At 39.2% G+C, this 27208-nt stretch overlaps 1 protein-coding gene across 1 annotated transcript in view; it reads left to right on the top strand.

The window, feature by feature from the left end:
- shank3a (SH3 and multiple ankyrin repeat domains 3a) overlaps nucleotides 1-27208 on the top strand; it is a 255418-nt gene that overhangs the window by 106431 nt on the left and 121779 nt on the right. The window contains exons 4-5 of the mRNA XM_085461600.1: nucleotides 16609-16812; nucleotides 20485-20556. Coding sequence (XP_085317726.1) covers nucleotides 16609-16812; nucleotides 20485-20556 — 276 coding nt within the window. The remainder of the gene's footprint in view (nucleotides 1-16608; nucleotides 16813-20484; nucleotides 20557-27208) is intronic.

The raw sequence follows: 27208 nt of genomic DNA on the forward strand, positions 1-27208 counted from the left end.
ACCAAGGCGTTCCCAGGCCAGCCGAGAGATATAATCTCTCCAGCGTGTCCTGGGTCTGCCCCGGGGCCTCCTCCCGGTGGGACATGCCTGGAACACCTCCAGGAGGCGCCCAGGAGGAATCCTTGTCAGATGCCCGAACCACCTCAGCTGGCTCCTTTCGATGTGGAGCAGCAGCTGCTCTACTCTGAGCCCCTCCCGGATGGCCGAACTTCTCACCCTATCTCTAAGGGAGAGGCCAGCCACCCTTCGGAGGAAGCTCATTTCTGCCGCTTGTATCCGCGATCTCGTTCTTTCGGTCACTACCCACAGCTCGTGGCCATAGGTGAGGGTAGGGACGTAGATCGACCGGTAAATTGAGAGCTTCGCTTTTACACTCAGCTCCCTCTTCACCACGACGGACCGGTGCAGCGTCCGCATTACTGCAGCTGCAGCCCCAATCCGTCTGTCGATCTCCGGCTCCCTTCTCCCATCACTCGCGAACAAGACCCCGAGATACTTGAACTCCTCCACTTGGGGCAGGAACTCATCCCCGACCCGGAGTGGGCACTCCACCCTTTTCCGGCTGAGAACCATGGCCTCAGATTTGGAGGTGCTGATCCTCATTCCCGCTGCTTCACACTCGGCTGCGAACCGTTCCAGTGCGAGCCTATTAAACTAACTAAATTAATTTATAGTTAATTTCAGCTGACTCTGTAATTAGTCAAGTGATAAAGAAAATGAATTGTTAATAATACAGCATTTCACCTGTTAAAAAGAGCCAAGTCACAGCACTAAATTATATGAAACTATTTCAAAATGCAGCTGACGGGTACCTTTAGTGTTGATTGTTTGTAATGATTATAGTTCTGTTCTTTATTGTTTGTGCACTACGATGATACAACTTTCAAAGGTCTCCAGTATTGGCTTGAATGTAATACGTGTAAGTTTTTAACAGCTTTCCTCTATAATTTTACAACTTAACTTGTCACAAGTTTTTACATCATTGAAAGCTACTGTTTTGGGTTTTTTAAGTAGAAGCAATTTGAGAATGTGCAAATTCATTCAATACAGTTTAGCAAAAGCCTAGATGTACAGATACACAGGCCTTTCGATTTCATTGGTTAACTTGTTCTAGGTCCATGACACCTGGGTTTACATTTCAGTGCACACTATAACTTACACACAGTGAACCCCACAGTTAAATGCCTCCCATGCTTGAATCATTTTTGACTTCTCAGAGAATAATCTTGAATTAAATTCACTGAATTTAGTAATTCTTCATCTTGACAGATTTCCAAATTATTGAGAATTTTCTTGTTATTGTAGCAGATTGTCTAATAAATTTGTTAAGCACTATAAACATAACCAGTTAGCTTTTAAAGTGGTTATTAGTGATATTGGTAGGATTTATTGCTTAGCAACATATATTATTTTGTGGAAGTTTTCCATTTAAATAAAGCCTGCAGACGAGCGGTGAGCGGTAGCTAACATTCTTTAATCAAAACACACAAAGAACAGACAACCGAGCTTGTGGAGAGCCTACATGACCGCGGGGCAGACGGTCAGCAGAGTCTCTCTGACTCTAACATACCATAATACCTTCTCCAGGAACAAAAGGCAGTACACAGCTGTTTCACACCTTAAGGTTCACACTCCCTTGCTACCTCCCAGAGTCCTCCAAGAGACAAAAGGCTCTTCCTGTGGAGTTGTCTGCTTCCCCCAACTTCCTTACTAGACCGCTACCATTTGTCTTATAGTATGAGTGTGAAACCTAGTGGCACCAAGGCATTATACAATAAAATAATGTGATTAATACATAAGTAAAAGAAATTCCTATACAATTGCTTTTCCTATTTAGGGTTCAAAATGAACTTGGGGAACAGGTGGAGATGCACATTATGAATGTTTATTATCTTTTATTTATCCAGATGAAAAGTCTCGTGGAGATTTAAATCTCATTTCCAAGAGAAACATTATGCAGTTATTATACACTATTATACAGAGATGATGGAGAACCTGGCTAACAGATCTACAGGGTGACTTTGAGGTATAATAGTCAGTCAGAGGCTGGTCATTTAGTGTATCCCAAAAACCTAAGCTTGCATGTAGTTGATTGCAAGCATACAAGTAAACATAAGTACCACACAGTAGTATCTGGTGACTGAACTCACGTATTAAACCGATTCCATATATCATCTTGTTTATAATGGAACAAACACATGTTAGTTGCGCTGTTTTACACTAAACCTTTAGGATACTGGACAGGACCCGTAGCTCTCCCTGCGTCCAGTAGGAGGCTCAGCAGCGTTAATTAGTGCATATGGCATCTGGGCAGCGACAGCCAGAGGTCTTGGGAGATGGAGACAGGGCTGTGTGAGAGTCATTACACTCCATCATCTCTGCACTCCTTTTTCTTTCCCTTCACTTCACAACTACACAACTGCATCTTTCTCTTCTATGTCGATGCATCACTTTGTGCTAAAAGGCAACGACAATGACTTGTCTCTTTCTATTCAGACTGGTTGCCATCTGTTCCTTTAGAGATACTACAGTCATGGCCTACTGCATGCATCATCCTCCCTTACATAATCTCAAAAAACACACACAAACAATACATCTTAATTAGTAAGACACTTTTGGACTTTGAATTCAGATACTGAAAGATGCAAGGTGTGCTTGTGCTTACTGACACTTACTCAACCTGTTTGCACTTACTGTACCTGAACTTGAGTCCAAATGGGCTTGGTTTTTTTTCTGACTCAGATAAATGTGCTCAACCTATATGCCCTTTTCTGAATGTTGTTAAGCATGTAATGCATTTTGCCAGATTTCTGTGGCATATACAAGTGTTTCCCACACTTTATTCTAAAACAATTTGCTATATTATATTTAGCATTATTTCTTAGATAACTTGTAACCTATTTAGATTCAACATCTTAAGACGCAGTGTGCCACGTCTAGCTTTAGGCCATAATAAAACAGTGATTAATTGAAACCATGCTGCCTTTTTTTGTCTTCCTTCATGCATCCTTTGTTCGTTGCCCCTTCATAGCCCACAAAATGTGACCTACAGTTTGTGTCTCATCTCTTCCTTCAGACCTATCTTCTCTTTTCCCATAATTTTTCACTTAATATCTCTAATTTAGACAGACAAAAGATCAAGGCCTTAGTTAAAAGGGTGTGAAGACAGGAAGGAGATTAAATAGAAGAATGATATATCCCAGTGTGTCTGATCTCATCCAGATTGTGAATGAGTTTGACATGGCGGCACATAGATAAACAGACCAGGCCATAGAGACAGCACATATGATTCATCACTTTGACCCCTTTTTTAATAGTTTATTTCTCCTTCTTGAACTTGTTCAGGATTCTTGGCACCTTGTTATCTAGCAAACTGGCTCATGTTTCCACCGGTATTTCGAAACCATACAACATGACACACTGACTGATGGTATCAGAGTTTGCACTTTACACCAGACTGGTTTGTCACTGGCACCATGAACTAAACAGATCACATTCTATTTTGATGTATTGGGAATATATATACATATATATTGAAATCCCCTCTCACCCCTGCGGGCGGTCTATCCTTCAAGCTTGGGTCCTCTACCACAGGCCTGGGAGCTTGAGGCTCCTGCACGGTATGTTAGCTTTTCCTAGGACTGAGCTTTTCTGGACAGATATCTCATATGTAGTTCCTGGGATCTGCTGGAGCCGCTTGCCTAGCCTGGGAGTCACTGCACCTAGTGCTCCGATTACCAAAGGGACCACTGTTACCTTCACCCTCCACATCTTCTCGAGCTCTTCTCTGAGCCCTGGGCGTCTCCCATTTTGACCTCGGGACTTCCAGGCCATATCTGGCACAGATTTTTCTGTATACTATGCCAGGAGACCAGCTGCTGGACTTCTGGGGGAGGAAGGTTTTCCCATTCTTGTCTAATATAGGAATCTAGCTGCTCAAAGAAATTCTTTGGTGTACTTTTATGATGGTATTTAGGAATTTCCTGAAAAAAAAAAAACATCATCTAGATGGTAGGATATGTTGCTTAAAAACCTGTATATCTTTTAGCAATTATGATGCCTTTCCAGATGTGCAAGCTGCCAGGTCCATTGGCACCACCAATATCAGAATCAAACCCGTTTTTAGTATAGTGCTGCCTGAGGGCCTGGAGATCATCACTGAAGGCATCCAATATAGATTTTTGGCCTTGTAGGGACTTATAGTTGGGGCTTATAGTTGGGCTTTGAGGACTTGCACTCTACCACTGTCTCCATCATGAAGGAATGTGATGTAGTTAAGCACCAGAGTGCAAAATCAGCATGGAAAGTACATTTGGCATGGTCACCCTTAGCAAACTCATATCATAAGTAAAGTTTCTTTGGGCTAAACCAGATAATAAAACTTGATGCATGCCCATTCGGATGATTTGTTTCTGCACTTTTGGTAATCAGATGTATGTTAGATAATTTTATATAAGTAAGCTTGGCGTATTGTCAGTGTTTGCTGTTGCCATACAGGAACCTTCAGCAGTGAAGTGAAAAAATGAAATTTCCTCAGGCTGGGGAGGAATCATAAGAGCTCCTGATCCTCGCTCATTCTCGTTTGAGTCGTGCTTCACGCAAAAATGGTGATAGCGTTATACGTTTCTAGCCTTTACATTCTTAAATTGCATTATTTGGTGCTTTTGTGTGGGTTTCTACTTCCTATTGGAGTCTTTTGAACAGCTTAAGTTTTCCTAATCATGAATAGTACAGCATTCTCTCACTGTTGAAATTTCATAGAATTAATTAAAAATATAACTGACTGATTAGCTTAATCACTGAAAATAATTTGTTGCATGAATAATGTGAAAGGAGATCTGATGCTGAACCATTACCAATGACCTTGCTATTTTCTTCTTAATGAATTAAACATCTGTCTTTCCAAAACCCAACGGGCAAATAATTGCTAACCCCATTGCACCAATCACACTGAATGTCAATATGTTCAATTGTTGTTAAGTATGCCTATGTTAAAACCATTGCCAGCAATACTCTGAATACCAAAAGATATACTGTGAGAGGGTTGTCGAAAACAACTTGGTCTAAATGCAATGTGCAAGGCATTTGGCAGCAGAAGATAGGTATTGATGGAGGCAGACTGTCACATTCTTGCCCAAGTGTATGAATGTAACACAGGGCTTTTCAAAGTTTTTCCTAGTATATTCTTGATGATTTAGCCGTAAAGAGGCTTCAAATGATCAAGTATAATATATATATTACACTTTGGGAATAAACAGTTCATTCATAGTTCACCGATTATACATTCTGTCTTTTTCTGCTTCTTATGGATCATTCCCCAGTTCCCCTCCGTTTAGAAACAGTCAGCAGCTGGGTATTCAATCTGCATGACTTCTTTTAGTCATGCTGAGCGTTTATTTAGTTTTGTCTTTTAAAACACATTTTATACTATATGATGACAATGGACAGCAGGAGCAACAGCTGGCAACAGTCACATATCAAGACGAAGATAAGATGTCAAGAGTATGAGAATGACAAACTAGTAGTGGCTCACATTGCTCCAATCCACTTCAGAATCTGCCTAATGGGTGTTTCAGCATCTTGAATTCCTGTGCAGAGGTGTTTCTAAGTTATTACTGCCCCTGTATAACTGCTGACAGAGTGGTTTGAGTATTGCAGTAAATGCTGATCTTTTGGGGTTTTCCCCACACAACCTTCTGTAAGGTTAACAGAGAATGGTCAGAAAAGAGAAAATATTTGGTGAGCGGCAGTTCTCTAGGTACAAATGCTTTGTTGATGCCAGAGGTCAGAGGAAAATGACCAGACTGCTTTGAGTTTATAGCAAGACAACGGCAACTCAAATAACCATTTGGTCAAACCGAGGTATGCAAATGAGCATTTCTAAATGCACAGTACATCAAGCCTTGAAGCCGATGGTCTATGGCAGCAGAAGACCACACCAGGTGCAACTCTTGTCAGTAAAGAACAAGAAACTTAGGCTACAGTTTGCATGAGCTCACCAAAATCAGACAGGAAAAGACTGCAAAATTATTATCTGCTCTGATGAAGCTCTGTTTCTGTTGCGGCACTCAGATAGTAGGCTCAAAATCTAGCATATACAAAATAAAAGTATGGATTTATCCTGCCCTGGTTCAATAGCTCAGAATGGTAGCCGTATTGTAATTGGTGTGGGAGATATTTTCATGGATATTTTCTTTTTATGCCCATTCCTTTATGACCACAGTGTACTCATCTGTCCCATGTCACAAAATGAGTAATTTTCTAGAAACATGTTGAATGTAAGAAGAATTAAGCAGTTCGTGAGCCAAAATACTAACACAGTACCAGTAATGTGTACTTTACTAGATGAAATGTTTAGCCGTATCATGGGACATGTCACTAGCTGTCATATCATGAATCAGTTTTCTGGAAAGAAAGTTTAAGACCTTACGATAATAGAGGTAAAACCCCAACAATCAAGCAAGACCCTATAAACAAAAGACTTGGTGACAGTGGAAAGGAAAAACTTCCTTTAAATGGGAAGAAACCTACAGCAGAAACTTGGGGCGGCGCAACATCCGGTGCGGCAGATTGGAGGTGAGGGGAGGAAGATAAGATAAAAACACACTGTGGAAGAGAGCCAGAGATTAAATGCATACTGGTGTATAAACACATAGTGAGCGAAAAAGGTGAGTGAAGAAAAACATGCGGTGCATAATGGGAAGCCCCCAGCAGCCTAGATCTATTGTAGCGTAACTAAAGGTGGATTCAGGGTCACCTGCTCCAACCCTAATTATGTATAAGCTTTAGGTTTAAAAAGTTCCTTTTTGATCATCTTAAGTAGAGAGAGTGTCTGTCTCCCAAATCCAAAATGGCAGCTGGTTCCACCGAAGAAGGGCCTGAAAGCTCTGTCTCCCATTCTACTTTTAAACATCCTAAGAACTACAAGTAAGGCAGCAGTCTGAGAGCAAAGTGCTCTAATGGAATGATATGGTACTATGAGGTCTTTAATATAATATATAATGTATATTTTCTACCACCTAATCGCGCGCACGCACACGCACACACACACACACACACACACACACACACACAGAGTTGCATATTCTCAATAATTGCACACTATGGTTCTTATTGTGTGGAGGCATTTTTCATTATCCTGCTGTTTTTTTCTACCTCCCAATTCAATGGCTATTTGTCTCCTTCTACTGCACTTATGTTCTTTCTTTTGCTCTCATTGGTTTCATTTTGATATTCAGTCTGGAACTGCATTGCAGCTCAAAGCTGAGGAGCAAAGAGGACTCATTCTTTGATATTTGTCATCTAGATTTCTGTGAAACTTTGAGGGACCTTTGTTTTAAGTGGCAACAGAAAAGTAATAATAGTTTAAGACCTGGTGATATGATCTATGCATAGGCGGGCATGTGCGCGTGTGTGTGTGTTTGTGCAACCTGTGATATGTCAAATGAACACAATATTTCTCTTAATCATTCCTCACTGTTACATCCTGTGAGGCTGTGGGAGTGTGTGGGCGTGGTGTTGTCTTCTCCCTCTCCTCCTCCTTCTTTCTTGCCCCTCCCCTTGTCTCTCTCTGCCCCTGCCTTCTCCTTTAGGACACACCTGCTGCTCATCTGCCCTCGTTTACCACCAATTACCCTCAGAGGTGATATAAGCTGGAGAAGAGCAGTGTGGAGGTGGGAGAGGCTTCTGGTGGATGTCCTCTGTGATGGTCAGTGTGTGATACTGGTTTAGGTATGGAAACGGCCTGCTGCGTGTGACCAGCCCCACTGTGTGTGGCTCTTTGTGAGTAGTGCTTAACTGAGCGGTGGTTTCCCATAAGTGACGGCGGCCTCCATTAGTTTGTTTGGCCTGCCTGGGTATTGTTACTAGCAGCGTTGCTGTCTTTTTCTGTTGAAGCCTTATAGTTGTTTTCCTTTGTTGAAGTGGTCACTATCTCTTTGGGTTGACCTGTCTGATTTATCATTAAAGCAGCAGTGCTGTCTCTTTTTGTTGTTACCATTTATATGATTATTGAGGTATTTGATTATAATAAAGATTTATTTTGTGTTAAATACCTCTGCCTGGCGTTCTTTTCATTTCACCCGGATCCAACTGTTACTGTCCCCCACCCTCATCGCCTAGCTTTTATGTGGGGACGTAACACTCACAATAATAAAAATAATTCTTCTAATGGATTTATGAATAATTTTGGTATTTCAGGTTGGCATATGCACAGCTTATAAAAGCACTAACAATAAGAAGGGTTCAGTTCCAGAACCTTGCTCAGCAACAGCCATACAGTCCATCAGAGGCCAAATAAAAGCATTTTACAGTCAGCCACAGTAAATCAGCTTCTGTTGACGACAAGAGTATTATTCACTTTATCTGTCCAGTTTTTGGCAATGAGACTAATGGATACTGTGGATCTGATCTTTTAAATTTTCACGTAAATTGCAGATATATATAGTCACCTTAAATACCAGATTTTGAATGGACACACAACTAAACTGCAGTAATCACAACATTATATATTATTACATTAACCACTTTGTGCATCACCTGCAATAGTTCTGGTTCAGTTTTCAAGATTCTGTTCAGTTCATTTCTTAGCAGCATGACTGAAAGACTCTGAAGGATGTCAGTTGGTATATTAAGTCACTCTTGAAGAGCTTCGGTCGATGCCCTTTAAACTCCACAGACCCAAAACATATTGTCTGATGCTTTCCAAGAAATGCTTTTTATGACGTTAGATGCAAATTATTTGGGTCAATTTGTTGGTTGAGGGCTTTTTTTCCCTTGATTTAACAATGGGGTAGTTGTACAGACGTTTTCTGTTTTGTATGTTGTTTTGTTCGAGTCAAAAAGCGATACAAAAAAGTAACACAAACTATAATTTGATTTAATTTTGTGTGCACTCCATCTTGTTTTGTTTCTAGTAAAAAAAAAATAAAAAAAAAACCCTTCAAGACCTCATCTTTTTACCCGCTCTTGCCTCAACCATGCTTTTATGTGACAGAAATGCAGTCTTATGATAAAGTAGATGTCTTTAAATACAACTGTGTTTCCAGAAAGTGTCCATCTTAATATTGGAAAAGGCTACGTGGATGATGTGCAAAAGCTAAAAGGATGAAAATAGTACTGCACACAAAACCAACTAAACTGTTAAGCATGGTGGATTACTATTTGTGCATCTTAAATGGGCCGCAGTAGCAGTCCACACATATGGAAAAGATATATAGAAATCTTATAAAGTTTGTATCTGTCTTGTGTGAAACTTGTATGAAAAGCATACAAAAGTGAAAACAGATATAAGATCCCATGAAAAATTATATAAATGAAACTTGTATGTTTTGGATACTTACTAAAACAATATATAAAAGTAATCGTTTAGGTTTTATCCGATACCGGTGCCAAACCGGTACTTTTGAAACGGTGCCGGTGCTTAAACGGTGCTCGAACCGATGCTTAAAGAATGGAGAACGCAAACTTTGTCCAAAAACCTCTCATGGTTAGCTGGTTTTTGTAAAAAGATAACAATGTTAGACTTTTCTGCAGCTATAGGGCATATATGGTATCAATCTTGGCTGGAAGCAGAGCTTAAACAATGGAAAAAACACAAACTTTGTCCTAAACCTCTCATGTTCAACTGTTTTCCAATTTTCTTTGGTCATTTTAGCCTTTTTGGCCAGGGTGAAGGGAGCATCTGCCATCAAACAAGAAGACAGCCGCATGTAACTATGATGATGTTTGCTAGTTCACCTTACATGCATTAATGTAATAACGTGGTTAGCCTACTCAATGTAAATTACACACGAACAACATTAAGCTACTCACGCAGAGAAGAACGGCTGCTGCTACCACCATCATCCGTCATCATTTCTGCTACACTGACAGGGCTGAGGGCCAGGACTCTCGTCTTCGGGTTCTTGGGGGAGGTTGCTAATTCCGAGTCCGATAGCAGGCACCACACCCGTAGTAGGTACGCTGCATTTCTCGGCTTTAAAAACCCCCGCCATGCGTCGCCAGGTGTTTCATCAGATTCGAGGTGTTACCTCCTTTGCACAGTATCACCTTAAAGCACTTGTTGCAGGCTGCTGAGTTTGCATTTTTTGCTGTGAAGTACAGCCAGACTTTGACCACTTCGCCTTGGGCATTTTTAATCTGTAGCGCTGCTTTAAAAGAACGTACGTACCTGGGCCCGCCTACTATCCTTGGAAACGTAAAACGATTGGCTAGAATCTGAAGTGTATCACATCTCAGGAAAAAAAGTACCAAAATAAAGTACCAAAATGTGTGCTGCTTTTCGGTCTGGTTACTACCGTTTATGTCAGAACCGGTGCCATAATGGCACCGGATTCCGGTACCCATCCCTATTCATGAGTAAATCATATAAGCCTTATATGATTCACTATATGAAGTAGGCCACATCTTATGCAAGTCTTTTAGAAGTTTTTACTATTTCTTTTCCATATGGGCATGATGAGCTTAGAAAAGGTTAGGTGATTCTTATTTAATTAATTCTATGAAATTTGGTAAAACTGTTGAATCAATCAATGACAGTAATGCAGTATTCCCATTGTGCATCTCAAAATCATAGCCTGCAAGCTTTGGCCACATCATTTTCCTTGCTAAAAGCATTTCTATGATAAATAATACAATGTGCCTTCATACAAACTTTGTGTGTAGAACTGTGCTTTATTAGAAGCTCTCCGCAGACTTAGGTCAGCCTGACATACTAGACTGGCATACGAGCTGCGGCCCTAAAGTGATTTTCTAGCATATTAAATTTACCCTTAACAAAGTTGCTGTTATGGCTGATATATTCGGTTGTATTTGGTTCAATAATAGAATACCTATCACTAGGGATGGGTATCGTTTAGGTTTTATCCGATACCGGTGCCAAATCGGTACTTTTGAAACGGTGCCGGTGCTTAAACGGTGCTCGAACCGGTGCTTAAAGAATGGAGAACACAAACTTTGTCCAAAAACCTCTCATGTTCAGCTGGGTTTTTTTGTAAAAAGATAACAATGTGTGCCTTTTCTGCAGCTATGTGGCATATATGGTATCACTCTTGGCTGGAAGCAGTGCTTAATCAATGGGAAAAAACACAAACTTTGTCCAAAAACCTCTCATGTTTAACTGTTTTCCACTTTTTCTTTGGTCATTTTAGCCTTTTTGGCCAGGGTGAAGGGAGTATCTGCCATCAAACAAGAAGACAGCCGCATGTAGCTATGATGATGTTTGCTAGTTCACCTTACCTGCATTAATGTAATAACGTGGTTAGCCTACTCAACGTAAATTACACAGAACAACATGAAGCTACTCATGCAGAGAAGAACGGCTGCTGCCATCATCATTTCTGCTACACTGGCAGGGCTAGGGGGCAGGACTCTATTCTTCGGGTTTTTGGGGGATGTTGCTCCGGGTCCGATAACTGGCAACCCACCCGACGTGCACGGTGTGAGGTCTCGCAGCAAGCTATCAAATACGGCGCATTTCTCGGCTTTTTAAAAAAACGCTATGCGTCGCCAGCTGTTTAATCGGATTCTTGGTGTTACCTCCTTTGACAGTATCACAGTATCAGCTTAAAGCACTTGTTGCAGGCTGCTGAGTTTGCATATTTTGCTGTGAAGTACAGCCAGACTTTCGACCGCTTCGCCTTGGGCATTTTTAATCTGTAGCTCTGCTCTAACAGAACGTACGTACCTGGCCCCGCCTACTATCCTCGGAAACGTAAAATGATTGGCTAGAAGTGTATCACAGCTCAGGAAAAAAAAGCACCGAAATAAAGCACCGAAATGTGCATTGCTTTTCGGTCTGGTTACTACCGTTTATGTCAGAACGACACCGGTACCCATCCCTACCTATCACAGTCTAAAATGGTATTATTATTATTATTATTCTTTTAATACATCAGAAAAAACTCAACTCAAGCAGTGCAGTAAATGTCTCTTTCTTTCAGTTTTTAGGGAAGACTTTTGTTGTCATTCCTTTGTGTTGGGGTAGTGTGCAGCATGGAAATACTGTTCCTTCTGATCAGTGATATAATTGTGCCCAGACTCAGGCGAATCCTAGAGGTTTTGTTCAAAACAAATAAAGAGCCATGTGAGCCTTTCTTTGCAAAATTCAGTTAATTCCAACAGGAATTAATCTTAACCCCTCAGTAATCCAAGCTCTTGATGAAAAATAAATTACAGCCTGAAACAGAACCAACATACAATGTCTCTGAGTCCAACATGACCTGGCCATGGGGTGACGCACCAGTTCAGGAGACTGAGTCGGCCACAAAAGCTCGGTCCAGGATGTGGCCAGTATCGCCTGTGGAGTGGCTCAGGAGGCTGGCCATATGGCCAGTGGAGTTATGGGAGGAGACAAAGAACTTCTCGAGGTTTGCCCCGTTGCCAGCGGCAGAGACTGAGGAGAGGCAGAGACCCTCTGGCAGCTTGGGTTGGAGGCCAGGGTTGGTGGTAACGGGCCTTCGACTCCAACATCAGTAGAGTCCTAATTCATTTAGAAATTTTAACAAATCTCTGGAACTCCTCCCATAACTCATCACCTAGTGCTATTGCAATGCCTGCTGGGTCCAGTGTGGTTGCATTGTTTTGTCATGGTTATGGAAAATCTGGACCCAAAAAAGCAGAAAACAGGACAGGATTTAAGAAACAAAAAACATACCTTTATTTAGGTGAGGCAGCAAATCCAGATGACTGAGGAAAGTGGGGTTCAAAAATAATCCAAAGCAGGTAATACACAAGGAAAATGCTTATGCAGACAAACAGTACAATGCATCAAAAAACTAAGGAGAACCGAGGGTTTAAATACACATGAGGTAATCAGGCACACAGCTGGTGAAAACAAGGTGCAGGTGAACAAAATGAATTAACTACCATGAGGGGAAACAAAACTGAATATAATGCACATGAGATGAGAGATTATCAAAATAAAACAGGAAGCCTAACCACTGAGATGGATCTTGACAGACCAAAGTAAAGACAAAGACAACAACTAACTAAACATGGGAAACATAACAGAAACAGCGACTAGGCATGGAGAACATAAGAATAACCAAGAAAGAAAACTATGGATACAAAATCAAAATGAAAACACAACCTAAGAAAAGATCATATTCAACTCAAAACCACAACAAAGTCAAACAGAAAACATCAAACAGAAGAGCGAGTCTAAAACTGAAAACACTGGATATAAAACCAAAGGATCATGACAGAAATAACTATAACCGTTGTTTTAAACTTTACATTTAATGATGAAATGAATAGTTGCCAACAAATATTCCCCTTAAAGCAATACCAAAGCGATTAACTAAAGAGACCTTGATGGTAAAATCCCGACTGTTTTGAAAGAAGAAAACGCATAGTAAAGCCAAATAGTAGAGAATTTGAAAGGGGACCTCTTTCCTTGGAAATCCCAGGTTAGCTGTGGATTGCTGGATTGATTGGTACAGTAAAAAGTACAACTTGTTGGATAGCTAGAGGGATATAAATTTTAGTAATAGTTTTATTTATTGACCTCATATAGCCAGACCTTTATTTAACAGATCTTAATAAGGAATCCAAATAACCTATTAACAATTATCAACCTAAGAATAATTGGTTAAATGATATCATGACTTGCTGGCTTCAAAAACCATTGATATGGTCACCTGGTATATAAAGTAGGACAGATCAATTCAGGGTAGACAGAACCAATATTTTTCTCATCTGATTCTCTTGACGTAACTGAGGGTTACCATTTAAATTCAATAATCAACAGCATTATCAATAGCAATTTGCCATTTTTAAATATTTTCTTCAGTTACTTCTTAAGGTGACAAAGTCTTACACACTGGGGACAAGCCAATTCTTAAACTGTTAAATGGTCTGTAGCAGTAATACCTCTGGTTCAGGCACATCCTCTGCAATTCTGCTGGTTGAGCTGAGCACAGAGCACATCATGCAGGCCAAGACTAGAATGATAAGGTCCCATCAAAGCCCGTGTGATTTTGATTCAGCTGATTTAGTTGAACTTTGGAGCAATGCATGAAAAACGTGGTATAACTCAGTAATATTAAACACGTTTAATATTTTATAACCAGGATTCCATTTATGTGTCTTTGCTTCTGCAACTACTGTAATGTTTGCACTTTCATTTTTGACTCATTTATTACTTTGCCAAACTCAGAATATTAAAGAGATTAACTAATATGCCTCTGCATTTTGACACTTACGTGTGGTTGTTGTTAGTGATGTGTTGCTGTTAGAAGATTTTATTGTTAACATTTTCATCTCACTGTCAGAAATACAGTGATGCTGAATGGGTTAGAGCTGAGGTTTGGAGTTTATATTGCACGCAGGAATTATTGATTTATCACTTATTGGTTTGGTACTTTCTCTGCTCTCTGTGCCATTTATAGCTTAGGCTCTGCAGGTGTTTGAACCTGCCACAATATCCATACACATTTGCACACTGGAGAAGTTGGTTGCATATACTGTTAACTAGCCAATATTTGAGTTTTAATTAACAGTTGGCAGACGTTTACAATTTTTGAGATTTTTTTTTTTTAGACAGGAGAAGTTTATGCCTAAGAGGCAGATTTCCACTGTATACAGTATGTATTGCATATATATGCGGTTGCTTATCAGAGCACAGAAATCAGCAGAGTGGATTGTTTTTCCACATCTTTCCCACAGGCATCAGAACCTTTGAACTCTTGCATTTATGACTAAAGACAGAACTCCTGCTGCTGTTGGTGTAGCAGTTACATACTGCCTTGCTTCATTTTTCCTAGAATAATAAATAATGCACATTCACGTGTTGACACAACATTATGTTGCTGAAAAATGGATGTCGACTTTATGTGTAAGAAATTCTGCTTAGTTTTGTTTACTTTAACTACCACAGGCTCTTAGGGTGAACAGTAATATATAACTGTGAAAAGCCACCATACCTATGTGAATTGCATATTATATTAAAAAACCTGGCTTTTACCTCAGGCGTGACACCAGAAGTTTCTGAAAAATTGATGTCAGCAAAATAAAGGCTTTCTGTGAGAGCTTTTGCCTATTATTCTCTAGTTTTATTTACTGGTAACTACCACTGACTGTTAAGATGACCTTTCGAAGAAAAGTCTCAAAAGTAATTCTGAAGCTATTACTATACTTAAATTACTGCACAAAATCTTGAGCCAACCCTTTATATTTTGTTGAGAAAATGGGGAGGTGGGTGCAATTATGTAATGAAAGGTAGAAATATATATGGAGATACAGTACATAAGGCAAAACTGAGTTTATACAATACAATGGCCATCTGTACACACATAGCCTGAACTCTATCAGGCAAGCTTTCCTGTAGTTTCTTTTGAGTAGCCTTCAGGAATAGTTCTCCAGGCTTCTTGAATTGCATTCAAAGCTCTTCTTTGGATGTTGGCTTTCTTTTGTTCCATTCTCACTGAAGATGATCCCACACTACTTCAGAAATGTTTAGGTCCAGGCTTTTGGGATGTCAGTCCACACCTAATCTTCCTCTGTTGTGTTTTTCTGTTCAGGTATGCGTTTACTACATTGGCTGAGTGTTTGGGATCAAAGTCCTCATTGCTTTCCAGATGGTATTGTATGGTGGATTCAAATCCGATGGTATTTTTCTGTGTTCAATTTTGACAAGATCTCCAACACCACTGAAATGCAGCTTTCAAACCATAACAGAGCTTCCACCATGTGTGACAGATAACTGTAGACATTCAGTGTTGTCCCTCCCTTCTAACCTCCTCTGTATTTGTTGACGGTGGTATGAATTCAAAACTTTACATTAGTATTTACAAATCCAAAAGGCCTGATGCCACTAAATTTTAGTCCAGTTCTTGTGTAACTTGGCACACCTTTTCTCCCTGGTTCACTCCCTTCCTGACATGGCTTCCTAACAGCTACGTTTCCACTGAGACTCTTTCTGATGAGGCATCTCTGAGATCTTGTGTTTCAGGTCATTGCTGGATCTTTTTAAAGGACATGACTTTGAAATACTATTTTGTTCTTTTACTGCAGAAAGTTTTTTAGGCTACTTCTTGTGTCCTCCACTTGTCCAGTTTCCTCACATGTTTTAGGAAAACTGCACACCATGAAGAGATTTGTCAAGTTTTCATCTAATAGCTGTTTTGGACTTCACCTTGTTGGTGCAAAAATACAATTTTATGTCAAACTGTGCTATGTTTTCCTTGATTTCACTAAGAAAGTGGGAACAAATTATGTGGGGTTTTTTTTTTTTTGCGATAGGCTGCTAGTAACAAAGTGTCTAAAGATACAATCTAGATTTTTTATACCTTTTCTCATCAGCTCTTATATATATGCAATATATATGTAAGTTTGGCTTCTTGGGAGCAAAGTAGAAAAGTAGAAAGAAATCAGGTTTGGTTTAAGATTCTTGTACAGTACTGTATGTGAATTGGCATTTTCTTATTCTTATGATATTGGACATCCAATGTATGTCTCTGTGATGAAACAGGTCCTTATATTTAATGTTATATGTTCTTATTATATGTTACATATCAGTCTCCTAATTCCGCTTAAGTGCAGTATGTGATATGTTTAAACATGCCGTGAAGTTAACCTTCTTCCCTTTTTTTACTCTTGTCTCTGCAGAAGTGTTTAAAATTCAATGTGGATGCTCCAATCTGGCTGTCCAAGCAGCGAATCCTGTGTACTCTCAACCAGAGCCTGAAGGATGTATTAAACTATGGCCTATTCCAGCCGGCATACAACGGCAGGGCTGGCAAGTTTCTGGATGAGGAGAGACGGCTAAGGGAATACCCCTTCCCATCTATTGCTCCTGTACCTTACCTTGAGGTAGGTGTGGATCGTGTGCATTTATAAGGCTTCCACTGATGTATGATAGGAAGAGAGAAAGAAGCTGTATATGCAACAGCACCATACATAATCGTGTATACATCTTCAAAAAGATTTTTGACTCTGTGAAAAATCAATTCACATTAGAAATGCTTTTATATTCCTCCTATATTTTATTGTATTTTATATATTGTCCTAATAATTATCTTTGCATGATTTAAGTAAAGCACTTTGTGAATACTAAACACACGATCAAAATGAGTATTATTAGGAAAAGCTGAACAACAGATGTTGATACTGGCAAACAAGCCGGCCAATCAGTGCCTCCTGCACCACTTAATGAAACAACTCTGTCCATATCCTGTTTTAATTTGGAAATTTTACAACAGTTCAGCGTTCCCAATAATGGTTGTTTTATTTATTTTGTATGTCACAGAAAAAGCTGGTTGTCGCTGCTTCAGCTGATTTCAACAAGAATGCATACTACTGTAGTTATGGAAGTAGGGCTGTCGAAATATGAAATATATAGAGCTTAACGTTTTTTATTGGAGGTATAAGAAATATGTTTGGGAAACTGAACATGCTTAACGCTGGCTCTGCAGTCTAGTGGCCTCTCTAGCTCTGTTCTAGCTAATAACTGCCAGAGAGGCCATCATAATGCTGCATGAACAGTTTGTTTAATTCCTTTCTGGGGCACAACATTTGGATAACTGAAACCTGAGCTTATTAAGACACTTCATGTTTGATTAGAGTAACCTAATCATTCCAGTCTGCAGTAACTTCACAGCAGCTGAATCTTGCTACACAACAGTGAGAGGTGCTTGCTTCGCATAATAGGGGCCAACACTGCACACCAGTGTCACTATGCCTGCGCACAGTGCTGATTCATTCATATACAGCACGTAGTTTTTGTTTAATTTACCTTTGTTTTAGTGCACTGTTGTTTTGATGTTATATAAATACTGATGCGTTATATTTTATAGGTTTTATCCTAGCATACTGTAGACATCTGTTTTTTAAACCATATTGATGAATGTGTTTTTAGTCATAGTCCCTTTAACCTAATAATAAATACAGCATCTTGCACCTGTGGTTTTTCGGGGAGGGGTCCTTGTTCCCATGGCAGCGTGATTCAGTTTATAGGCCAGTGTAATAGTTTCTCTTATCATTTTTCTCACCATGTCATTTGTCAGTCATATTACAACTCATTGTTGTTCAAAAGTCGTATGTCTATATGTGTGTTTATGCTTCACATGCAGGCTGATGCGACATTTGGATGCATGTGTCTGCATCATTTTAAGTGTGATGTATGCTTTTTCTGATGTGCCAGTCAAACCCGATGGCAATAATGCTGTAGTCAGTGACAGTTTATTGTCTGCTGCAGCTGTCATCTCTCAAAGATAATTACAGTGCTTGTCCATCAAGCTTTTTGATCTGAGAGAATTAGAGACTGTTTAACAGACAAGGGTGTAAAGATGACGGCTAGGTTTTCTTTCTTTTTTTTCCCTGACTGCCTTTGTTTTCAGTGATTTTGTGACATGTCAAGAGCTTGAAATAAAGCGAAATAAAGATCTACCAAAGAGTAAATTCTTCCCTGAAACATTAAGAATTTTTTGTCTCGTTACTTTGTTATAAAACTTTGTTATGAAATTAGCTATGTTAGTTTTCTAGAGTCTTGACTGCAAATCAAGCTTGAGATTGTGTAATGTCTCAGCTTAAGGACGAATAATACTCATTTAAAGTTAATTATGTTGATTTTGGAGTTCTACTAGACTATGTCTACACATTTTAATGTTTCTACTTTCTACTACCCTCTCTCTAAAATTCTCAGTTTTAGCTCATATACTTCTACAGAAGTCACAGCTTATCACAAAAAAACAACAACACAATTTTCTGCAATGGCATTACCAGTTAGGTTCCTTTACCAAACCCCTTAACATTCATTCTACACAGCATTTAGGATGTTACACAATTTAAGAGGCAAAATGATGCAAGAGCTGACAGGGTGGGTAAGTTGTCAGTGCCATTTGTCCATTTGTTTGTCTAGTCTGTACTGTATCTAATTCTATCTGGATTTGTGGTTGTACTTCCTAAAACTTACAATTTAGCTCAATAGGCGTGGATAAATCAGTTTGTGTGTGCACAAGTGTCTGCTGCTACTTTGCCAGAACACTATGTATTGACCTGCAGTTATTCCCTTAGGCATGTTGGGTGTAGAGAAGATTGACAGGTTCGGATTAGCGGCTGAAAATCCTGTGCTCTGCTGTGGATTTACTCTGTTGGTGAATGCCACACATCGCTGGGGAAGCAGACATGCACACACGTACACACACAAGCACAAAGAGACCTGAAATACATGGAGTCCTGGGCAGTGAAAGTCGCAAAGTTTTAAAGGTATTACAGGCTGTCAGTGTTCAGTGAAACCTTTCTACAAAACAAGCAGTTTGCATCAAACCTAATGAATGATCTGGCTTTTGACAAATTCCGGTAAAGCTGCTGACCAAAGTTGGATGGTAGAGGCAGAAAGCTTGATGAATTAGTTTGCAGTAGTGAAAGCTCAAGTCATCATGCTACCTGAACTCACCACTGCCACATCTCTAACCTATTGTCTGATTACTAGACCACTTGTGCCTTGGATCTGTCTTCTTTATGATAAAAAACAAAACAAAGAAGCTTTGTTATAATATTAGGAAACGTGCTGAAATAGTTGAAATAGTTGTGCTCACATCCTCATCTGCTGCTGGAACATTTTCTGGTTAAGCACCTTCGTGCATTCGTCATTTCTTTTATAAATAGCTGGTTGTACTCTATATATGCCAAGCCATGTAATTAGCACACTTTCTCCAACGTATACATTTTTTTTTTTTTTTAAAAAAGCTATATTTTGTCTCATATTTGTTAAGCTACAAGGATCCCGACCAAATTGCTGACCACTTTCTTGCTCTGCTTCTGAAAAAGTCATCTTCTGTGGGATTCTCATTTTATATGCCTGGTGTTAATTTATTATCTTGTCATGGAGGATTGTGAGGAGTTGTCAGGTGTGATTTTAGTTGTCTTTATCGCCTTTTCTGTGTACAGCTATACTTATTTAGCTGCTATACTTAAGTCAAGTAGTTACTTTTTGACTTTTATTTTGTCAGATTTTCTACTTTTTATTACATAATGTATTGATTGGTTGCCTTCAGAGTTCAAGTTCAACTTTTGTTATGCTTTTCTTTTCTAACTTGATTTTCTAGCTGTAGAAAATATTTTATCTAAAAATGGTGAAAATGTCTTTTTTGTGCTTTTCCTATACATGAGGTGTTTAGCTGATATTGGAAGACTTTTTTTTTTTTTAGCTATTTATGTTTCATATTCAAGCTCCAAGTCACAGTTTTTGGGTTTTCAAGCAAGATGTAATATATGACAAACATGACATGAGTGCTGGAAAGAGATGACAGCAAGCTGCAGATAGAAATTTCATTTCATAATGACTTTGAAAGTTATTAAATAAGTCCAAATATGTTTGTTTCTGCTCTCACTTTCTATTTCATAGGACCAACTAATAGAAAATAATTTATTTTACACAAGCTAGGCTAAGCAGATGATGCTGCATGACAATTTTAGTTAATAACTTAAATTTTTTTTGCAAAGCAGAGATAAGAGCCTCTTATATTTGTTCTTCTTTTTCAGTTCCGCTATAAAAGACGTGTCTACACTCAGACCTACCTGGATGAAAAGCAGTTGTCCAAGCTCCACACTAAGGTAAGCCCAAATAGTCGTGCGGTTTTCAATTCCACAAGCTTTTTGTTTGTGCAACCTTTTGAACGCAGCGATACAGGTACAGTAATACAGTAATTAAAACACTGACTGGATAGCATAGTGGCACAGTGGGCCACTACAAGGAAAAATTGTGTCCTTTTTTATGTTTAGATGGTGAAAGTAATGATGGAAGCAATGAGTGTTGCCTATGAAACTGGTCTACATATGTTAGATTGAAATCTTGCTGAAGCGAAGCAAAGCCAAGGATCCAAAATCATGTTGAGACCATTCAGTAATGCCCACATGCTTGTTCCGTGTTCTGTTTTTTCAGATTTTCCTTGTACACACATGTCTGTACAGACTAGAGATGTCACAAGAACCAATATTTAGCTGTCCAAAGCCATATTTTCTGAAAATATGGCTATTATACTGAAAGTGCCAAAGGTATGATTGTGGTTCCATAGTCTTGTGGTTTACACATTTGCCTAACACATAAAGTCCCTGGTTGGACACAAATCCCTTCGGGGATGTGTCAGGAAGGGCATCCGGTGAAAAAAAATCTGTCAAATCAAATATGCGGAGCTATCTGCTGTGTCGACCCTCTGTGAATAAGGGAGCGGCTGAAAGAAGCTTTTACTAAAAGTACCAAAGGAAGCATATTATATCATCATGGGAAATAGTGAGTGAACATGCAATTAATATAACATGTGAAAACACACTAAGAGTATATATATTTTTCATTTCAGACTGATTCATGCTGCTGAAATGAAACAGAACAAAGTTACAGAGGCTTTAGTCAAGACGTAGCTATGCATTTTGCAGTTTGGCATATTTTGGAACCATCTGTGAAAGTTGATATTTCTTAGGTATTAAATAGCAGAAATTAGGCTTCCTTTTTAAAGTGTTTTTTGTAACATAAATAAAAGCTCAAATTAAAAAGTGGACAACAACGCTGTATACAATGGTAGACTGGCATGTAATGCATTTATGCATAAACAAATGAATAAGACAGAAAAAATGCTCTCGGGAAAATATTTTCAAGCCACACTGGGAGATTGAGTTGCTCAGGAAATGTGGTTTTATCGCATTGGATTTAAGTTTTGGAGGCAAGACAGCAAAGGACAACTAGAATTTGGGTTAATTTTCTCAACATGAAATGTATTATCTTTTGCTGATAGTTTAGTAAATTTTGGCGTGATAAAACTTGCAATTTTACTGGGGCCCTTTCATTTTGAGAGGTTTATATGAAATACCTCCATTTTAGTTATTTATTCCTGGTGGATATTGAAAATAGTCATTTCATGGTCTTGGTACTTACTGCCTAATTTCCTGTGTAGTCGCATTTCTCTGGCAAACATCGCTGTCAATCTGATTTTAGAGTTGTTTCGTTTTTTTCTTTCCCTTTTTATGTTTTCCCACCAGCAGGCTGATCAGGGTGCTAAAAGTGTTTTTAAAGGTAAAATTCAAAATAATTTCCAGCTGGATTTACTGATTCTCCATTAAGATTATAGAACGGAAATGTTTCACATCACTAAGACAACAAAGCACTTTAGAAATTGCTTACTTGGTACTGTCAGCCAAGTATTTGCATCTGAGAGGCTCTGGTTGAGTTTTATTGTGTAATTTTTTTATGAGATGGTTGAAAAGAGGGCCAAAGTAAGAGTGCTGCTCTTTATGTTTGTTGGTTCATTCATGTGTAATTGAAGTACTCTCTTTAGGCCATGTCAAGCACTAACATGCTTGCATAAGGACAGAGTGTGCTCATACACAAAGAAGCATGGTAGATGTCACATAAACATAAACTAGATCTTTTGTGTTTTACTGTGGCACAATAAAATATTCAGGGAAAAAATAGGGCCACATTCACTAGTATGATTCATCCCGAGCTTTTCCCAAACTTGTATAATTGCTTTTTTGTCAAAATACAACTGAAATTTCTTTTGTAAAATGCATGATTTCCTATTTAACTAGGAAACAGAACAGGAAACAACATGATTTGCAATCCTGAACTAATTTTGTTCACTTAGTATAATTTTTTGTCAGAAACAATATGTTCTTAATGCATGTATAAGTGCAAGGTAAATCAAATTTCAAATCTTTTGTGATTGAAATGCAACTTTTAATTCATATATTGAAAAATATGTGTAAGGGCATGTTGCTAACCGGATGTGAACAGACTGCAGAAGAGAAGGCAGGTTTGGTAAACTAAGCTTGGTGGATCAGCAGGCTCACAGACACAGTATAAAGTGGCAAACAGAACCAAAAGGCTAGTGTTGGCAGACATTTGTGAGGCCCAGGCAGGTGGTCTCAAATACAGAAAAGAAGAGCAGGATAAATGTTGTCTTCTGGGCAGCCTAGATAATCTGGCAAAGCATGCATATTTGCTGGGCACTATTAATATTATTCATGAAATAATGGGAACCAGGTGTGCACACAGGTGACTGATGATATAATTGCTTGCAGCAGGAATTTAGTGAGTACAACTGTGGCCTGTTCTGTGAAGCTGGATTTGGGTTTTTCGGGTAACTTTAAGGTTGTCCATGGGTTTTCAGTACTAAGGAAGTGGTTCCCTCCATACCCAGCTGCATCTCCATGCTTCAAGTTATGTTCAAGATTGGAAATCAAAAGGCATGAAAATATCAACCACTGATCAATCAGATGTCCATTCCTGTAAGATCCCTAGGACTAGGGTCTAAAGTTTTTAAGTGGTGTCTAAAGTTTTCCCCTGTGAGTATTAAATTATATAGATTGAACTTCATCCATTAACTTTTGCTTTGCTGCTTTTGTAACCAGTTTCTGCTTCACCCTGCTGCAACAGTTCGGCCCAAACAGACTCCTCGACTCTGCGTTGTGTTGTGTTTTTAAGAAGACAAGGAGTCTCTGATCGATCGTTGCCAGTTTATTTCCTGAATGCAAACAACGGTGTTGTATCAGTGCAAAGGGCTCGCCACACACCACTCCGCACAGCACACTACGGCAGAACATCCCATTAGCATTCCACTTTAGCATACAGTTTCACACATTAATAAACAAATGAAAAGTACATAAAACTGATGTTGCACATGTGTCCACTAAGCACTTATTACACTCGGTGCCCATCAGTTGATCAAACATGGTTTATGTGTCTGTACTACTTAGCTACATTGTGTGCGGTAAATACAACTCGCCTCTCGTATGGCTACGACAGACTGGCAGCGATTACTGCAGCCAGCCTCACCTAACCAGCCACACCGAGAGGCGGGGCGCTGTTTCCCCATTACACTGATATTTGTGGCAAGTGGAATAATACCACATAAACACTGTTACACTTTCTCCTTTGTTGGCTGCAAGCATGCAAAAATACTTTTTTGTGCTGTAAACCTGCAGAGCTAGCTAGAATGGGAAACCCTGGGTTTACTTATTGTGCTGATAACCACCTTTATGTGATGACTTAGCCTGCTTCATTATGTCGGGTTACCTGAAGCCAGATAACAAAAACAGACATCCTGAGTATCTTAAACAGGCTTCGTAGTACAAGGCTGAGGTGGACAGGTGCAGGTGGCAGGTGTGGTATAGCAGGAGATGACAGTAAATAGTTACTTGTGAAGTCCAGGTTTTCTGTGTGTGTGTGTCTGTAGACTGGAGTGGAGCAGACTAGAGAGAGACGTGAATGCATTTGCATCAGACCCCATCAGATGGCAGGAGATTTGCACTGGAGAGAACGCCAGAACTTCAAACTGTGTTTGTGTACTTTTGTCTGCTACAGAGGGATGTAGAGCTGCTGCAGGGAAGAAATTCTGGAAAAACTGTTTTCATCATTTTCTTCTTTTCACCCTTATTTTATTTATTTATTTTAAAAAAGCTTCAATTTTAACTAAACTCCATGAGAAAATGGTATGTTTGTTATTTGGCATGTGCTTTTCTTGCAGGCAGACATTATTGAAAAATACTGCTTCACATTACAGTTTAATGAAAAAAGAAAAACATAACAGATCATGGAGTGCACTGCTGTTACCCCTAATGTGTGGCTAATGTTCTTAGATATGCTCTTTTTTTTTTTTACAATTAATCGACTAAGACTTGTGAGAACAGTTTAATAGCTGATTATACAGAGCTTTGTGTAATCCCATGAGAAAATTTAATTGTATTGCGAATCCTCACAATCATAGAAACTAACCCAACTGCCTAGTAACAGTTGGTGGTTTAAAGCTATTGATTAAAAATCTGTTGTGTTTTCCTTTTTTTAAAATGTTATTAATAGGGTAGTCAAAGTTATACACATTGTGTTACTGAGTGCTTGTGTGTACTACTTGAATATTTAATGTTTGAGGACGTTAAGCAAGTGTCCCATTTTGTTTCAGGGATACATTTCATATGAAAGATTCTCTAGTGTTGAAAATGTTCAACACTCTAAAAAAATCACTAAAAAGAAAACAAAAAACATAGAGGGCAAAATGTTGCCTCATGGCAGTGGTTCCCAAACTTTTTTTGCTAGGCCCCCCTTTGTTTTACAAGAAAATGTTTGCCCCCCCCCCCCCGCGCGCGCACGCACAAACACATCCTCCAACCACACACACCCATATATTGCTCCATTGCGATTTATTTCACACCTCAAACATTTAGTAAACAATTAAGCAAATACAAGTAAACTGCAATAAATGACAGGTAGTAATAAAAATAAACTACTAACTCTTTTACGTTACGTCCGCACCTACCACGGGTATTTTTGAAAACGCAGCTGTTTCGTCCACACGTAAACGGCGTTTCGAATCACCGAAAACTAAGATTCTTTTAAAACTCCTTTTTTGCGTTTACGTGTGGACGAGGAATACAGAGTTCGTCGCGCAACGTCAAAGGTATGTGCCTTTTTTCACGTCACGCTGTGCGCCACGTTATTGCTTACATGAGAGGAATTGCAGAGAGACAAAATATTGTTACTGTTAATCTCACTATCTGCAGGTTTTACACGCTTACATATACACACGCAGTTACTGTCCCTCTATTTACAAAGGCAAAGGCATCATGGTGTGATTATTTTACGTGTAGTTGGTTTTTCTTCCTCTTTAAAAATATTCAACATTGCTATCAATACATTTTTCAAAAAATGCCTCTATGTGCAAAATGAGTTCAAAAACATAAACAAGTGTGGGATACTGTTTGTCCGTGATTTGAACAGCCCAGCGCTGCTCCCAACACAGGGAAAACTAATTCTGCAGGGGAGACCTACCTCGGCACTTGTGCAGGTGAAGCCAAAGGGAAGATATGCTTCACCATATTTTCTAGTCTTTGGCTTAGAATGAAGTTGGTTTGGAAACATACTCAGCAATGTTTCATCTCCTGCTTTGCGTTTGTGTGGGAGCCGAGCAGTGTCCAAGCATTTTGTCCTCCCCCCCTCCCCCCTTTCATACCGCGCCCCCCCAGGGGGCGGGCCCCACACTTTGGGAAGGCCTGCCTTATGGGATAGATCCTCAGGTTTGGAGCATTCATTGCTAAGTTTTGAATTTTACATATAAATGTTGAAAAATTGCAGAGTAAGCATGTGTGGGACAAAAACGTCACTGAACTTGGTTGCGTTTGCATAGAGAAACTTTGAGTTAATTGATCATGATTTTTGGCTTTGATTACTATCATCTGTACATTCACGGGGTTGTGAGGGTCCTCTGCTGCGCTGTTGAAAAGTGTCAAACTACAACAAAACACAAAATGGTGAATGAGATGAAGATGCAGAAAAGCAGTGACAAGTATGAGTCGTGCACTCAATTATTTCTCTTGTTAAGGCAGTCTGGTGTGAAGTGCTGTATTCTGCTTCTGTGTTACACTGCTGTGCCAAAGTGTGAGTGAGTGGTGCTCAACTGACAAACTCAGCGAGGATCAATTTCTGCACGATTGCAATTTAGAGAGTCATTTCATGCAATAAATCACCTATAAAGACACAATTTGTTATGTGCAGCTCTATGTAACACTGTCTTACAGAGTACAAAGCTCAAAGTGTGAATGGGCTGTGAAGGCTATGCTATATTTCACAAGTAAGTATTTAGTGACAGCTGTTTTATTGGAGAAAATAAGTGTGGTTATTTTGCCGCATAAGCTGCAGAAGCTTAAAAGATTCTTTTTTTCCACTAGTGGATTTAAACTTACAGTTATCTCCCTAGATATTCACAGTGGCACAATTTTTGTACATTTTTGGACCCGGTATAGACAGCTCCAATGAAAAGCAAACAAATGCAGGTTTCACACAAGGAATGAGCTCCAGATCTTTTATTTTTGTCATGGAATAATGAGGGAACAGACAACACGTGGCACATGAGCCTCTGAAAATGGGGGAGAATGTATAAAAATGGGTGTAAATCCTGAACAGGTAATGCACAACTTGTGTGTACATTTTTTTTTTTAATCCTTGAGTTAAGCCTGAGAGGATAATCTTAAATTACAGCTTTACTGTTTGATCTGTGGTTTACACAGGCAAAACTGTGTCACTGTCCACATATTTACTTAAATATTGATCAATGCCGTATCTGTCACTGTATACTGGCATTTATGTCAGTGTGTTTAAAGAATTTTATATTGAATATTAAAAGGTTGTCACTGCCAGTCGCTGGTGTAATTGTCCACAGTAGAGCTCTTAATCTATAACAAGGTCATGTTCAAGTTAGATTTCAGCTTGCTCTGTTTTCTC

The sequence above is a fragment of the Copadichromis virginalis genome, linkage group LG7 (assembly GCF_057382275.1).
Source record: "Copadichromis virginalis isolate Kocher_CV1m ecotype Utaka linkage group LG7, C_Virginalis_male_GT1.1, whole genome shotgun sequence".
NCBI lineage: Eukaryota > Metazoa > Chordata > Actinopteri > Cichliformes > Cichlidae > Copadichromis > Copadichromis virginalis.